The sequence below is a fragment of the Battus philenor genome, unplaced genomic scaffold (genome assembly GCF_028537555.1).
Source record: "Battus philenor isolate CCGP_79_NKW_IND1 unplaced genomic scaffold, ilBatPhil1.0.hap1 SCAF_3, whole genome shotgun sequence".
NCBI lineage: Eukaryota > Metazoa > Arthropoda > Insecta > Lepidoptera > Papilionidae > Battus > Battus philenor.
Window position 1 is genome coordinate 8,245,724 of NW_027181693.1, and position 14,172 is coordinate 8,259,895.

General features: G+C 31.1%; 3 protein-coding genes across 5 annotated transcripts; 1 reads left to right on the plus strand and 2 right to left on the minus strand.

Annotated features, from left to right (window-relative positions):
• Positions 1-30: 30 nt before the first annotated feature.
• Positions 31-4,525, minus strand: gwl (serine/threonine-protein kinase greatwall). Of its 2 annotated transcripts, none has more exons than XM_068770476.1 (12): positions 4,349-4,525; positions 3,968-4,216; positions 3,438-3,666; positions 3,202-3,339; positions 2,970-3,094; positions 2,680-2,882; positions 2,330-2,539; positions 2,002-2,221; positions 1,298-1,458; positions 728-852; positions 284-496; positions 31-164 (listed from the first exon to the last, which is right to left on the minus strand). In XM_068770476.1, the coding sequence occupies exons 1-12, from the start codon at positions 4,445-4,447 to the stop codon at positions 118-120; spliced, it is 2,019 nt and encodes a 672-aa protein (XP_068626577.1). In that variant the 5' UTR covers positions 4,448-4,525; the 3' UTR covers positions 31-117. The 2 variants fall into 2 exon arrangements, with proteins under 2 accessions (XP_068626577.1, XP_068626576.1); XM_068770475.1 differs by having other exon boundaries at positions 3,169-3,339.
• A 1,843-nt stretch (positions 4,526-6,368) lies between these two features.
• On the minus strand, positions 6,369-7,549 carry LOC137926778 (uncharacterized). Its single transcript, XM_068770477.1, has 3 exons — positions 7,421-7,549; positions 6,556-6,795; positions 6,369-6,470 (listed from the first exon to the last, which is right to left on the minus strand). Exons 1-3 carry the CDS (start codon positions 7,547-7,549, stop codon positions 6,369-6,371), a joined length of 471 nt encoding a protein of 156 aa, XP_068626578.1.
• Positions 7,550-8,440: 891 nt separating this feature from the next.
• Spf45 (splicing factor 45) lies at positions 8,441-12,376 on the plus strand. Of its 2 annotated transcripts, XM_068770349.1 has the most exons (8): positions 8,441-8,514; positions 8,643-8,803; positions 8,885-9,065; positions 9,233-9,354; positions 9,612-9,815; positions 11,057-11,207; positions 11,554-11,651; positions 12,075-12,376. In XM_068770349.1, the coding sequence occupies exons 2-8, from the start codon at positions 8,648-8,650 to the stop codon at positions 12,345-12,347; spliced, it is 1,185 nt and encodes a 394-aa protein (XP_068626450.1). In that variant the 5' UTR covers positions 8,441-8,514; positions 8,643-8,647; the 3' UTR covers positions 12,348-12,376. The 2 variants fall into 2 exon arrangements, with proteins under 2 accessions (XP_068626450.1, XP_068626449.1); XM_068770348.1 differs by having other exon boundaries at positions 8,465-8,803.
• Positions 12,377-14,172: the final 1,796 nt, after the last annotated feature.

Below are 14,172 nucleotides of genomic sequence, written 5' to 3' on the forward strand. Positions count from 1 at the left end.
TCTTATTAAATATCATTTATTAACCGTAAAACAAACAATAGTAAAATCATAAGTTAATATTAATTTTGGAACAAGAATTTATTACTAATGAACTAGACTTTCATACTTCATTTATTTTTACATGTCAAAATTAGAGACATGTAAATTTTGCAAGATGTTGCGCGCTGAAAAATAAAATTATATTGAGAGTTAATTATGTGAAAAATCGCAAACTTAATACAAAGTTACGGGATCGGCAATGAATATTAAAATACGAAGATTAGCAGTAACTGATTTTTAACACCTTGAAAATATCCAGTATCATGGAGATCGTCTGGAGTGGGCACAAACGGTGGTTGTGTATCTAGTTGATTATCCCAATCGACGTTGCGGAATAACGCCATGAGGCGAACATCTCCAGCTACAGGCCGTTCAGAGGGTTCCATAGTAAGGAGTGCTTCTATTGCACCTATTGCCTCATTCGATAGAGCTTCGTCTGCTTCTGGCCATTCAATATCTGTGTTTGAAATCAACTTTCAAATATAAAATCACATTTAAACCCTACCCAGATGTTATTATGCTATGTTAGAACCTAGTTTTTTAATCACAAAATCAAACAGTTAACTAACTTACAGTTTAGCCTTAAAAAAATATATATTTTTTAGTATAATGACCATTGCAACAAGTGAAAATAAAGAAAATAAATAAATAATTAAAAAATAGTTAACAATAGAAGTAATCGACCCACTTCTTGATAATATGTTATTAAATACTGCCTGAGGTGTTTCATCATTAAAAGGTGGTACTCCAGTCATAAATTCATAGAGGCAAACTCCTAAAGCCCACCAGTCTACCGGAGGACCGTGGCCTTTCCTGAAAATCATATTCAATATTAAATACTGCTAAAAACGGATTATGGCTAAAAAAATCAGATATAAGTCTCTTAATGTAATTCTTGTTTTACATAAGACGGTTCCCCAATGCTGGGGGTCATGAACAAGATATGATTTTTTGTTTTCAGTAACAAGCACCATCTGAAATAAAAAGAGCATGCCAACACACAACAAGTACATGCCTCCTATAGTTGAAATTTTTTCAGTAAAAAATCAGGTAATATTTTTTTAAAGGAACACAAAATCATCAATGGTTAAATACAAATCAATATATATGAACCAGTTTTTAACTCTCATTTTACATAAGACAGTTCCACAAAGTTGGGGGTCATGGCAATGATACAATTTTTGGTTTCAATACCAAGCCAAGTACATGGTGTCCTGGTCTCAAATGATATTAAGGTCTCTGAACCTAAAAAACTTACTTTAAAAGTAGTTCAGGTGCTAAATAGTCAGGAGTGCCCAGGATTCTTTGGTCTGATATTTGATTACCTCGTCTTACACTCTTAGGTGTTCTGTATGGTGTATGGGCTGTGATTATTGGTGTTTTACAAATATCAGTTGGTGATAGTTTATTAGCCTCACCCTACAAAAGAAATGTCTTTTCAATATGAGTATATTAGCAATTTATTTATTAAGAATTGCCAACACAATTAACAATATTACATACAAAAACAAAGCAATTAAAAATACAAGATTAATTACAATTTCAACCATTTTAAAATGTAGCAACAACATGCACTAGATAAACAAAAAAAGAGTTTTTGAAAATTTAAATCTGATCAAAAATTAATCTATTTACCTACATATCTACTATTATTTAAAAGTTAGTGGGTAATTATGATTTTTTACTATAATTATTTACTATCTTTAATGTATTAATTTTAGAATGTGCATAACATTAATATCTTCTAAGTCATTTTGTTTCCACAAAGATAAGAGATTATAGTAAATATTTCAACTATTTATTTTTGTACACAATTGTTTATAGAGAGCTGATAGCTGATATATATGTATATGCAATAAAAATGTTTTATTACAAGAACTATACAGAGGATCACCTGAAAATAATATAATCACAGACACTTTTAATATACTTATAAATGTTTTACAAAAAATGTATATTTACCTTACTTAATCTCCTCATAGGTAATATCTCTAAGCTAGTAGAAACATGTTTACTGAATGTAAAGGATTTTTCCTTGTTACTAGATAAAGGTTCATCAACAGGCAGATTAAAACGTGTAGCTTTTTGCTGTTTTTTACAACCCTGTGACTTACTGTTGGATACGGGTGTTGAAAATATAACACCTACATTAAAGTGGTGACTGTCATTTTGAGAAACCCATCTATAAATATAGGAAAATGGTAATATAAATAATAGATATTTAAGAGTACATTAACAATTTTTATAAGCCATAGATATCTGAAATAAGGAAGAGCAGTTTCAAACTAACCTTTTTTTTAAAACACCTTTTATAGGATTTTTTTTTCTTTCAGGTGTAGGGTGAATTGATATTCTTTTGGGTGTATTTTGACTAAGTTCTAGGGCCATTATTTCTTGAGTAAGACCGCTATGGTTTTCTATATTATCTAAAAGACTGGTAACACCAGTTGGTGTATCTCCTTCACAGTCCAGAATTCTCTTCCTCTTTTTTGCACGAAAGCTAAAGCAATGAGTGATCAAAAAATATTAAATTTTAAGTTTCTTCTCTATGGAATAATAACAACATATTGTTTATAAATATGTCTAAATAATATTAAGAACATTTTAAATATGGAATCTTTGCAATAGGAAAAAAAATACCTAGGTATCCTTTTTAAAGATTTTCCTCTACATAGTGGAGAAGTTGATTGGTCATGCTGGGAATCAGTTAGCACTGAAGAACTTGTTGAAGAACCATTATTACTGCTTAAGTCTGTTGACTTATTACTCTTTGAGTTTGTACTGTTTTTAGAACTTTCACAAGTGTGATAGGAACTTAATGAGTCTGAACCAGAATTTTCACACTAGAAAAAAATTAAACATTCGTTAAAAGATTGGTTCTGCAAAAGCTAAAAATGTAAAGTACATAATATTAATTGTTAAATACTTGCACTAATATCATCTAAGTTAATACTTTCAGCACTCAGGAATGGGTGGATCCCTGATAACTGTGAATGGTCCACCAATGGCAAACTTTCTAATCCAGAGGCCCCATCCAATGGGTCCTTCAGTTTACCTGTGATTAAGACAGATTAGTCTCATAAATATTTCATACAGCGTTTAGGCAATACTGAAATAATATATTCATACTAGTCTCCCTAAGTTCATCAAGAAGGTTCTCACAAGCATCAGCAACAGAGTTGGATATGCTTTCTCCTCCTCCTGAACCAAAAGACAAATGGGATGTTAATGACAGCAGTTGACCAGGTGTTCGCATGTTTATACTAGGTGTATTATTGACAAAATCTGATATTTCCAAATCTGAAAAAATATAACTTATAAATTAGAATTTACAGACAAAGAGAACCATTCATATGGTTTTCTCTCAATATATGAATGTGAATAAAATGTATATATACCTCTGTGAATTTCAATTTTAGATAAACCAAAATCAGTGAGCTTTACGTGACCAGTCTTTGATATTAACATATTGTCTGGTTTTAAATCTCTGTGTACAATGTTATGTTTATGCAAATAGTCCAAAGCAAGAGTTACTTCCGCTGCATAGAATACTGCCATAGATTCTTCTAAAAATCCATAAACCCCCAAGAGGGATTTTAAATCACCACCAACCATATACTCCATAACCTATATAAATATATATAACATTTGAATTATTATGTAAGATAATAGATATAATTAAGTACATGTTATTATCAACCTACCAATAAAATTATTAACTCTTTTAATAAAAATATCACTTCTATATCATCTACATTAGGGACTTTAACTTAAAATGCAAAGAAAATATCATTTTACTCAGTACATAACAACTATGTTATTCACCAAGTGTGTACTTGAGGCTTTTAATCAATGTACTGTCTTACTAAATTCCCAAGAAATAATTATAAAATTAGAATTTTGATTGTAGTAGCTTAAAAAGTCTTACCAAGTATACAGAGGACATTGACTGCAATGAATAAAATAAATGAACACAGAAAGGACTTCTTGATAACGCCAATGCATTTCGCTCAGTAACAACTTGCGTGACCATATTTTTATTTATCATGTCCGACTTCTTCATTACTTTTATGGCAAACATTTGGTCTTTATTACACTTTTTGTGAGCGAGAAATACTTTGCCAAAAGCTCCACGACTTATAGGTTTTACTATGGTAAAATCATTGATGTCAGGTGCCTAGTAAAATTAAGCAGAAATTTATTTTTATTTTAATTCATATACTTATTTCAGATAAAGCTCCAAAAATATTCCTTATAATCAAAGTTCGTTTTGATTAATACCACCTTTTCACCTTAATTTTTTCCCCACCTTATTTTTATTTTCATCCTGGATATTTGCATTGATCTTTTCTAATATAGTATGTCGAAAAGAATTATTATCGCCAATTTTTAAATCATTTGAAGTCATGGTTTAAAGTTGCTGAAAATGATTGTACTAAAACATTTTTAACTTTTGTCGACTCAATAACCCTTCGATAGTTTTGAACTTTTCAACTGTTACTTTATGTCAACGTCAAATCAACAATTATCTCTTTGTTTTGACGTTTAACTTTTCGTTAGTTACTTGTTAAACTGTCTGCGAAAGCTAAGATATACGAAAACAAGCGATTAAAAGTAAAATAAATTTCACTTCTTATATTTTACACAAGAATTAACACTGAGAATTATCACAAGAATAATTGGCATTATAACGAACTAGAGAAAAACGATGAAATTTAATTTTAAGTTGGCGCCAATATACCAAAATAAATTATATAATGATCTTTCGCTGTACATTACATAATTTCAGCGTCAGTATATATATATATGAAACGTGAAAATTTGCTTTACAGCCTCAGAGCAATAAGTCACTATAGACTACGGTTAACTTTTGTTGATAAACTTCACCTTGTTACTATTTACAACTAGTTTAACAATCAATCTCAAACGAGGTCGTTCCATGTAATTTTAGAGATGATCCGCATGAAAGCCATTCTTAAACAGCGGTTACGGCCGTTAACAATGAAGTTGTACCCCTGTTGTGTTGGTCAAATTCGAATAAGCTTGAGTATTTGTGTGAATCAAATTAAAAATATTTTAACACGTTTATTTATGAATCAGAAAATTGCGCTGGATGAAAATATTATATATTGACCGAAGCTCAAAAACCCCGTTCCATTAGTACTGTGAAATTAAATTGAAACAAAAAAAAAGTAGGAAAAAAAGGATCGTCTCGTTCTTTGAATGGACGGGCTAATACACTATTTTAGATGGTTAGTATGCTGTTAGTTTCGCAGCTTTCACAGCTTCGTCACATAAGAAATGCCGATTCCGGTTCCGCACATAAAACAAAAACCCTTACGCAATACATCGGTGTCTAAAAGGTGTGTGTATTGTATATATCGTATGTAGCTGTTTTTACGTAATAATTAATTATAGCAAAGCTAAGGACCCGTTGTAATTGTATGATAAAACAGTACTGGGCGGACCCCTCCTGACTGCCCTCCGTATATGATGACTGCCACGGAACGCCATTTGTGTACCTGTGATGTTTGTGACGTACCGAGCTGGAGAGTAATATAACCGGTGTAACTGCAGTATTATTTTTTGCGCGTGCAGTATTATGCTGGACAGACTATTATGTAACAATTGTTCTTCAAAAATAAAGAAACAGTAACAGCTAATTGTTATACTAGCATTTACTGGCTTGATATTTTGGAAAAGTTTGAGAGCAATGTTCATGCAGGATTCCTCTTCGGAGAGAAGACAACAGTTGACACATGCCAAACAAATTATCGAGTATTTGGCTATGGCTGGTATTAGAATTGTAGGGTTGTCATTTTAACAGCATCAATCTGGTGCAAATCTTATCTATACAATTATAAAAGAAAAAAATCAATGAAAAGAGTTTCCAGACGCTGAAGAAGTTATAGTTGCGTCCGACAACGTCAAGTTGACAGTTTTATTAATGGTATTCTAAAAACTTCCAGTATCTCCCCGCTCGTAAAATATTAAAAACATTATTTCTTGTCTGGTTGTTGCGCCCGCATTTGTTCGCAAGATTTAAAAAATCTTTTCAAAATTATTTAACTGTTAAGCTTCAAATGCGGTTTTTAAAATACAGCAAAAGCTCCATCATCATGTTATTGATGATTTAGTTTTGCTTCGACTTTAGAAAATCAATCAAATAAATCAAGAGGCAATGAATACTCCTTTCATAAAAAATAATTTACAGTTTACGCAGATTATGCTACACACCGACATTTGGTTTACATGCTAAATTACTTTATGGCATACAGGAATCAATAAAATAATGTTGTTCTAAATATACGTTTCTATTTGCCAACAAGTTATTCGGGAACTCTACAAAATTCTATGTATTCATTGAATGCTTGGACGATTGGTGAACATACCAGAGATTGCCGGGGATTATTTTCGTAGCATTGTAATATCTAGACAATTAAAATTGTTTATTTTACAAGTGTGAATTACTATGCCCTCAATTTCTATACATTATAATAACGTAACATGGTATACCTTTGCTCGCCAATTAAAGCAAGGTTTAATTTTTTTAATCTTATCGTCAGTAACTGTAGGTTGGTTGTACAATTTATTTGCATTTTCGATAGTTTTTTCGTATTCCGTTTCAATAATTTTGGATATAATTTGATGTTCTGTTTTTAAAGTTTCAATTCTCCCTGACCAATATTTTTGCTCTTCGTCTTGAATTTTTTTGGAAGAGATTGCATCCTCAAATGTTAGATCATTGGCACATTCCTTTGGAATTAAATTCATGAGAAATTAATTAGATACTCTATATTAACCTTAAAATACCATGGAAATAACGCCTAAAATTTCCTACGAAATATTACTACCATACCATCTTTTGTGCGATGTGTTTTTAAAATTATTTAATGTGTTTAATTATATTAACATTTCTCTACAGTTCTTCCTTTAAGTAGTAACTGGCCAATTTTTATTTCTCAATACAAAAAGTTCTTAAACTAAGAATTCTTTGTGTGTTTAACAAATCCATGTTGTAAAAATTTCATGGGTTCGCAATAAGAATGGGATTTCTTTTGGTCTAATTAAAAAATCAGTAATGTCATATTCGACAGCAATAAAACATGATTCAGTTTTATGAATATTATCAGTAGTTTTTTAACAAGTAGTATGTTTTTTTATAGGAAAACCTTGGATTTTTAGGGAAATGGATCTTAAAATCGGAAAGTAAGTAAAGTAAAAGAAAAGCCTATGAACATAGGTACAGTAGAAGTGGCAAAAGTTTTAGTTAACTATTAAAATGACTTGTATATGCAAAATTCCAATTCATTCGAGGAAGTAAACTTTATCTAATAATACATTTTAAATATCTAATCAAATACCGTATGTATTTACTCACTGTTTCTAAATCATTAATACCAAAACTGTTTTGGTCTTCAATCGACTTTTCAATCAAAAGTGCCGGATTAATTTCAAAAGTGTTATTAAAACTGATTCGTCGTGTATCTTTGCTTATAAGAGTTCCCATTGCTTTTAAATAAAAAAAATGCTGAATTTACTTAAAAATACATTTAAAATTTATTATTAATTTGTTTTATGTCAAAGTGAAAATTTTCTCTTGGTTTTATGTTTTTTAAGCGTGGCCAGATGTTTTAAAATAAACATTTTCACATAACATAAACATGTTATGTGTTAATGTAAAGTGTCCTAAATAGCTTAAAAAAAGTTTGCTTTCGTTTTAAATATCATAAATATATATTTATGAAAAACTTCTTTTGATATTTCTAAATTTTTAAAAGAAAACTTAAATGGTATTACCAAGATATTTTTCGGACATTGAATAATTGATTATATGTTTTTTCTTTATTTCCTTAAAGATTGACTGCCATATAATACTTTTAGTGTAACTTATGTCATTGATGATTCTATACAGCACTTAGGAAACAAAATGATACCTACGTTAAAATTAGATGGTTCTGTGGATAGTAAATTTATTACGATTCAATGTTAAAATAATAAAGTAAAAAGAATATAAAATGATTTTAAATAGGACGAAGAATACTTTTTAAATGCTATCGAAAAACTAATAAATGCTTTCCATTTTTCATTTACGTGAATAAATATAATATTTTATTGAATGCAGACATAGTGTAGGTATTTCCGTTTTCAAACATTTGGATAATGTTTTATAGTTTTGCATACCAATTACATTTTTTACAATTGTGTAAGAAAAATATTCCAATAATTGCTAGGGTGGTCTATCTATCCAGTTTGATTTTTGCATTCAAAGCTGTACTAAAATTTTTATCTAAAGTACAAAAATTTTATAATAATTAATAATTGTATATGTTATTATTAATAATTAAATATTCATTTGGCAGAGAAGTTATTACGTTGTCTGTGTGTCAATAATAAAAATGAAATTGTCACCGTGTGACAGATGCCGTGATTTTATTAAGACAAATGCTGTAAATTACATTAGCCCGGATTAAAGTTAGTTATTTAAATGTAAAATGTCCTGAGCGAGTAAAAATGAATAGTTTGAAATCGCCGCCTAATAAATTATCCTAACTGCCACTGGAACAATGATCTCATGATTAATAACTTTGCCCACATTTCAGTCATCATGTCTTTATACGACGATTTAGATACCATAAAAGCTCGTACTACAGAAAAAGTCGCGGGGTGGTCATCGGGAATTAAGTTGCTACAATCACAGCTACAATTGAAAAAAGCTGCCGTTACACAACCAAAAAGAGAAGCTTTACGGCGTTCGACACAGGTACTTCTATGTACATTCGGGTACAACTAGGTTGTAATAGTACTATTTTAATTTTTTATTTTTAACAATCGATCTGCCTAGGTGCTTACACCAGTGATAGATTTAAAGAGCAAGCAAAAAGATGATGAAGAGTCTAATTCAAATAGTCCAAATTCTCAATCTAAAGCCTTTACACCTTCATTAAATGTTACTGATTTTGATTGGAATGTGGCGAATGAGTATGATCCAATGTGGCCTAATGATTATGAAAAAGTAGCTAAAGGTAAGATTATTTCATTATTTCTTGCAGTCAATTTTAATTGATTTTAAAAGTATTTCTTATCACTTTTGCTGTCTTATATGTGCAACTATTTCTTGTTTGTCATTACATAAATTTTATCTAACAATCAATATTAAAATATGTTTACATGTAATTTTTTTTATTATTAGAAATGCAGGCTAAAAGATTGCAGCTTGATGGAGGAGATAGAAATGAGAGATTAGAACGAAAACGTAAATCAAGGTTTGGTGATGAAGATGACACAATTCCAGAAAAGACACTCATTCCATTTGTAAATATAACATTTTATTTAGCATATGTTTAATATAATCAGCTTAAAATGCACTGGAGCTCTATTACTTACTTAGTTTACTTCTCTTTTCTTCAGTATCAACTTAAACCTACTCAATTTATGTCAAGTACATAATTTAAACTATTTAGTTTTAAAATTTATCTCCAGATTTGTTAATTTATTTAGATACTCGATTAAATAACCTATAATTTAATGATACACATTCATTTTTATCAATGAAATTATATACTTTCTAGCAACCAGAGGAAGAAGAGGCCGAGGAAATAACAAAAAGAGCTGCTGGTGCAGCTATTGCACCTCCACCATCATTAACCGTTGAAACATCATCACCACCATCACCTCCTTCTGCACCAGCCTCGGCTGCTTCAGTGGGTTTCTCTATAGGTGGCTATGGGACCAGTTCAGTTGCTGCTAAAATTATGGCTAAATATGGTTTTAAGGTAAAGTATAGATAGCACTCTATTTGAAGAGAGACTAGTTGAATTGCTAACCAACAGTAGCAATGTTATTAACGTTATATAGGGTGTCTGGTGGCAGATTTATGTTTTCAAACTAATATAAAAAATTAACATAAGTAGTAACAATTTGATATATAGTTTCAGTAATAGCATTGAACAATATAATAGAATTGCAGATTTCATTTTTAAAGAATATGTCATTCAAATATCTTGTCAAGTTACACACACCATTCAAAAAAAGGCCTGGTGCTCTGTGCTACACTCGGCAGTAAAGTGAGCCTGAGCAAATTCATCATAGCTTTGACCGTATATACAGTCAAAATAACCTGCTGGAATGATGTGTATGATGAGTGTGATGTATGAGCTCGCAGATTTGGAAAATTGGTATCTGTTATCTATAATAATTCATTGTATTGAAATTTACTCATCTGGCCCCACGCTTTTTCGAAAAAATAGCCCAAAGAAACCATTTGTGAGTGGCCACATCCAAGAGTTCCCCTGGGGAAATGCAATGGTTTTTAATGTTTCAGTTGAGAGACGGGTTCTCTGTGATTGGTAATGGCAATTTTGTTTTTTGACATGCTTTCCACCAGTTGAATGTTTTAGGGAGTCCTTGAAAATTGACTGGGCACTGGCCATAGGGTGTTAATAGCCGAAGCTGTTGTGCAGAATTGTTGCTTCCAGGAATTAATTAAATTTACACTAGGTTGATTACTTTTCCATTGAATACTGAAGAGTGAACAAAATTGTTGACAAGCAGTTCATAAGAATCAAACCATTGCAATACTGTGACTAAGAAATCTTCACTGTCAGTAATTCCAATGACACAACCCTCTTCCCCTCCATTTATTACTCTTTGAAATAATCATATTTAAAAAAATATATCTGCCAAAAGACATCCTTTCTAACAAGGTAGCAGAAAAATTTCTGCTTCAATACATATAATAACATATATAAAAATAAATTACCTTACCTTACCAGGCTCCTCTTGAGGCCTCCAAAATTAGTTACTATAAAGAAGACTAGATAAAGCACCTCCCACTGCGCTTCATTCGTCACTTTAAGCCTAGTGTCCATGATAAAGAAATAAGCCCTGTATAAATTATATTTAAATAAGATCTCAATAACAAATAATTAATTTTCTTTTCAACATTTTACCCCTATGTATCTTTGTAAAATAGCTATTTATTTGTAACAATATGATATTAACTTACAAATTATAGGAAGGTCAAGGCCTAGGAAAAAAAGAACAAGGAATGTCAGTAGCTTTGCAAGTTGAGAAAACTTCCAAAAGAGGAGGCCGAATTATCCATGAAAGAGATGGTAATGTTATGCCTCCTCCTGGTTTTAACATGCTTCCGCCTCCTGGGCCTGGTAAGTTTTAATAATAATTTATTTTCTCAGTTTGTTTTGGTCATTGACTACATATTTGTAGAGCTGCTAAAAGGTTTTTATTAATATTTAATTGCATATAGAAATATTAACTATAAGTTTATATCTTATTAATACCTTACCGATTAATAACATTTATTATTGCCATTCCAGGTGACTATCTATAGTGAATGGACAGTAATTTGCCAGTTCTGTGTATTCTTTAATACAATTTGTTTTTATGGACTAAATTTCTATTATTATTCCAAAATTTTAACATAAAATTTATTCTGCTTGGTAAAACCCATTATGTATTATGTAAATGTAATAAATGACAAATTTTTTACAGATTCACCAAATGCTTCCTCAAATTCACCCCAAATGTTAAAATCAGAGCCTTCAATTACAGAAATTATGAAATCACCGAGTAAAGTAGTTTTATTAAGGGTAGGTAATGTTTTTCATTAAATTTATGTGAAGCAATTATTTTCATACATACCTCTTGGCCTTTAGCAATGGGCGACAAGAAATGAAAACCAATTATAATTTCCTGCTTATCTAAATTACAAATACTGTTTCCAGTACTTAATTCTAAATTTATAGTCAAATCACCTATAGTGCCTAAAAATGCCTCTAAAAGGCTCTAATCTCAAATTTCAGCTCATATTTACTTATTCTATTATTTTATATATTCTCATAAATGATGATATGTGAGAGAAATAATGCTACAAAAATATAATATTTTACTACCCTTACTCAGCATCTATAACACATATTTTGCTTAAATTGCGAGAGAATGTCTAGTGTTAATTCCCCATTTACGCTTCATGTGTTGCATGTAAAAAAATTAAATAACCACTTGTTTTGCAGAATATGGTAGGTCCTGGGGATGTTGATGACGAATTAGAGCCTGAAGTAAAAGACGAATGCAACACCAAGTATGGAGATGTTATTAAAGTGTTGATTTTTGAAATGCCCAATGCACCCAATGATGAGGCTGTAAGAATATTTGTTGAATTCAAAAGAATAGAGAGTGCTATTAAAGCAGTTGTAGATTTAAATGGAAGATTTTTTGGTGGGCGACAAGTAAAAGCGGGATTCTATGACATGGAGAAATTTAATACCTTACAATTAACTGAGTAACATAAGTGTGATATAATAAATTTAAGATTAATAAAGTTCGTTTTCTTTCATTTCCATATTTGTTTTAAAAAATTCTGCGCTGCCTGTATTGACTCGCTTTATTTTATTAAAGTAATAAAAGTAAGTATAAAGCATCTTTATTTTTTAAAGAAACAACCGCAATTCGTAAATTTTAATTTTTCGACAAATATTGCAGTCATTTTGGGTATATATCAAATGTAGGTATTTTTTTTATTTTCTTTACTCATTCCCCTATCTTTGGGAAGGACAGAGTCGTTTTTAGTCTTATTAATTTTAATTTTCAGTCCTTTTCATTTTCGTTCTCTACTATCATTCTTCACATAATCTATCGTTCCATTCTTTCTTTCCACAATTCATTCACTTTTCTCTTTCGTTCTAATTCTCATTCGTATATCGCCTTCTTATTTCTCTATTTTACAATTTTGTTTACATTATTTTCATTTTTATTACAGTTTTATGCTTACTCTATTACACTGTTTTAATTGTAAATTTTTGTAACATGTTTAACTATTACTTTACAAAAACTAAGAAACGATTCTCTACTTTTGGCATCTTCTAACATAGAGGCGATGTTTTCCTCATTTATTTTTACACCCAACCAGCAATCGGATTCGAGCCGGAGTCCTCCGAATGCGGGACAGTGAGCTACCAGGTGGACCACGGTCTGGTCCACGCCCGGTTCACAGAAGCACGAGGTGTCCTCCTTGAGCTAAATGTAGGTATAAATATATTTCAAAAATTTTTTCTTAAAATTGTGGATCGGAACCATAAACAATTTAATTAAGTAATAAATATACTGCCAGCCTATTATAGAAATAAAAAAATATATTTGATTTGTTGTACTATTTTAAGAACCCAGAATGACTACATCTAAATTAAAGAGTTGTTAAGAAATTAATGAGAATGTTATTTTAATCAAATAATACATCATTTCCTTCGAGCACTTAATGTCGTTTATACGAGGGTGGATTGAAAAGTACTCGGCCTAACACAGATCTATTCAATTCTAAAAATCAAATCTATCCACATTATTCAGTTCAGTTCAGACTAGTTCATTGTGTGAAGTTCGAAACGTGTGCGATAATTAGTTGTAATTTTATAAATTTATTAACAAAGTAATCGGACATAATTTCCGCGAATGGAGCAAATCGAGCAGCGTGCCGTCATTAAGTACCTCCATAAGAAGGGGCTATTATCAAAAGCCATCCATGATGACATGATCAGTACATTAGGCGATTGTGCTGTCATATTCATCCGTCAAAAAATGGATAGCAGAATTTAAGCGTGGTAGAGAGAGTGTGAAAGATGAACCCCGCTCTGGAAGGCCTTCGACGTCAACTACTAATGAAAATATTAAAAAAGTACTCGATTTAATAACGGGAGACCGCAGATTAAAAATTAGAGAGATAGCCGAGATTATAGGCATCTCTTATGAACGAACTCAAAACATCATTGTCAACGAGTTGGGTTTCCACAAGGTGTCTGCGAGGTGGGTTCCGCGACTGCCTTCAGTTGAACAAAAAAGGATGCGATTGACTATTTCACGCGACTGTTTGGAGTTATTTGAAGCCGATGCAGATGATTTTTTGAATCGTTTTGTTACTATGGACGAAACATGGGTTCATTACTGTACACCGGAAACAAAACAACAATCAAAACAGTGGAGAAGACCTGGTTCACCACCCCCTAAAAAGGCTAAGTCGATTTTGTCGGCAAATAAGGTGATGGCTTCAGTATTCTGGGACTCGAAAGGTGTGATTTATGATTGATTATCTTGAAAGGGGTCAGACTATAAACTCTGATT

Excerpts from the sequence above, each read along its gene's own strand:
- gwl (XM_068770475.1), bottom strand. The coding sequence starts at position 4,447 with ATGACTTCAAATGATTTAAAAATTGGCGATAATAATTCTTTTCGACAT. Across the intron at positions 3,340-3,437 it reads TAAAATTGAAATTCACAGAG|ATTTGGAAATATCAGATTTT; the intron begins GTATATATACAT and ends ATATTTTTTCAG. Across the intron at positions 2,540-2,679 it reads TCTTTAAAAAGGATACCTAG|CTTTCGTGCAAAAAAGAGGA; the intron begins GTATTTTTTTTC and ends TCATTGCTTTAG.
- LOC137926778 (XM_068770477.1), bottom strand. The coding sequence starts at position 7,549 with ATGGGAACTCTTATAAGCAAAGATACACGACGAATCAGTTTTAATAAC. Across the intron at positions 6,796-7,420 it reads GTATTAATGATTTAGAAACA|GAATGTGCCAATGATCTAAC; the intron begins GTGAGTAAATAC and ends TTAATTCCAAAG. Across the intron at positions 6,471-6,555 it reads GCTTTAATTGGCGAGCAAAG|ATATTACAATGCTACGAAAA; the intron begins GTATACCATGTT and ends TTAATTGTCTAG.
- Spf45 (XM_068770348.1), top strand. The coding sequence starts at position 8,615 with ATGATTAATAACTTTGCCCACATTTCAGTCATCATGTCTTTATACGAC. Across the intron at positions 9,066-9,232 it reads TTATGAAAAAGTAGCTAAAG|AAATGCAGGCTAAAAGATTG; the intron begins GTAAGATTATTT and ends TTTTATTATTAG. Across the intron at positions 11,652-12,074 it reads GTAAAGTAGTTTTATTAAGG|AATATGGTAGGTCCTGGGGA; the intron begins GTAGGTAATGTT and ends CTTGTTTTGCAG.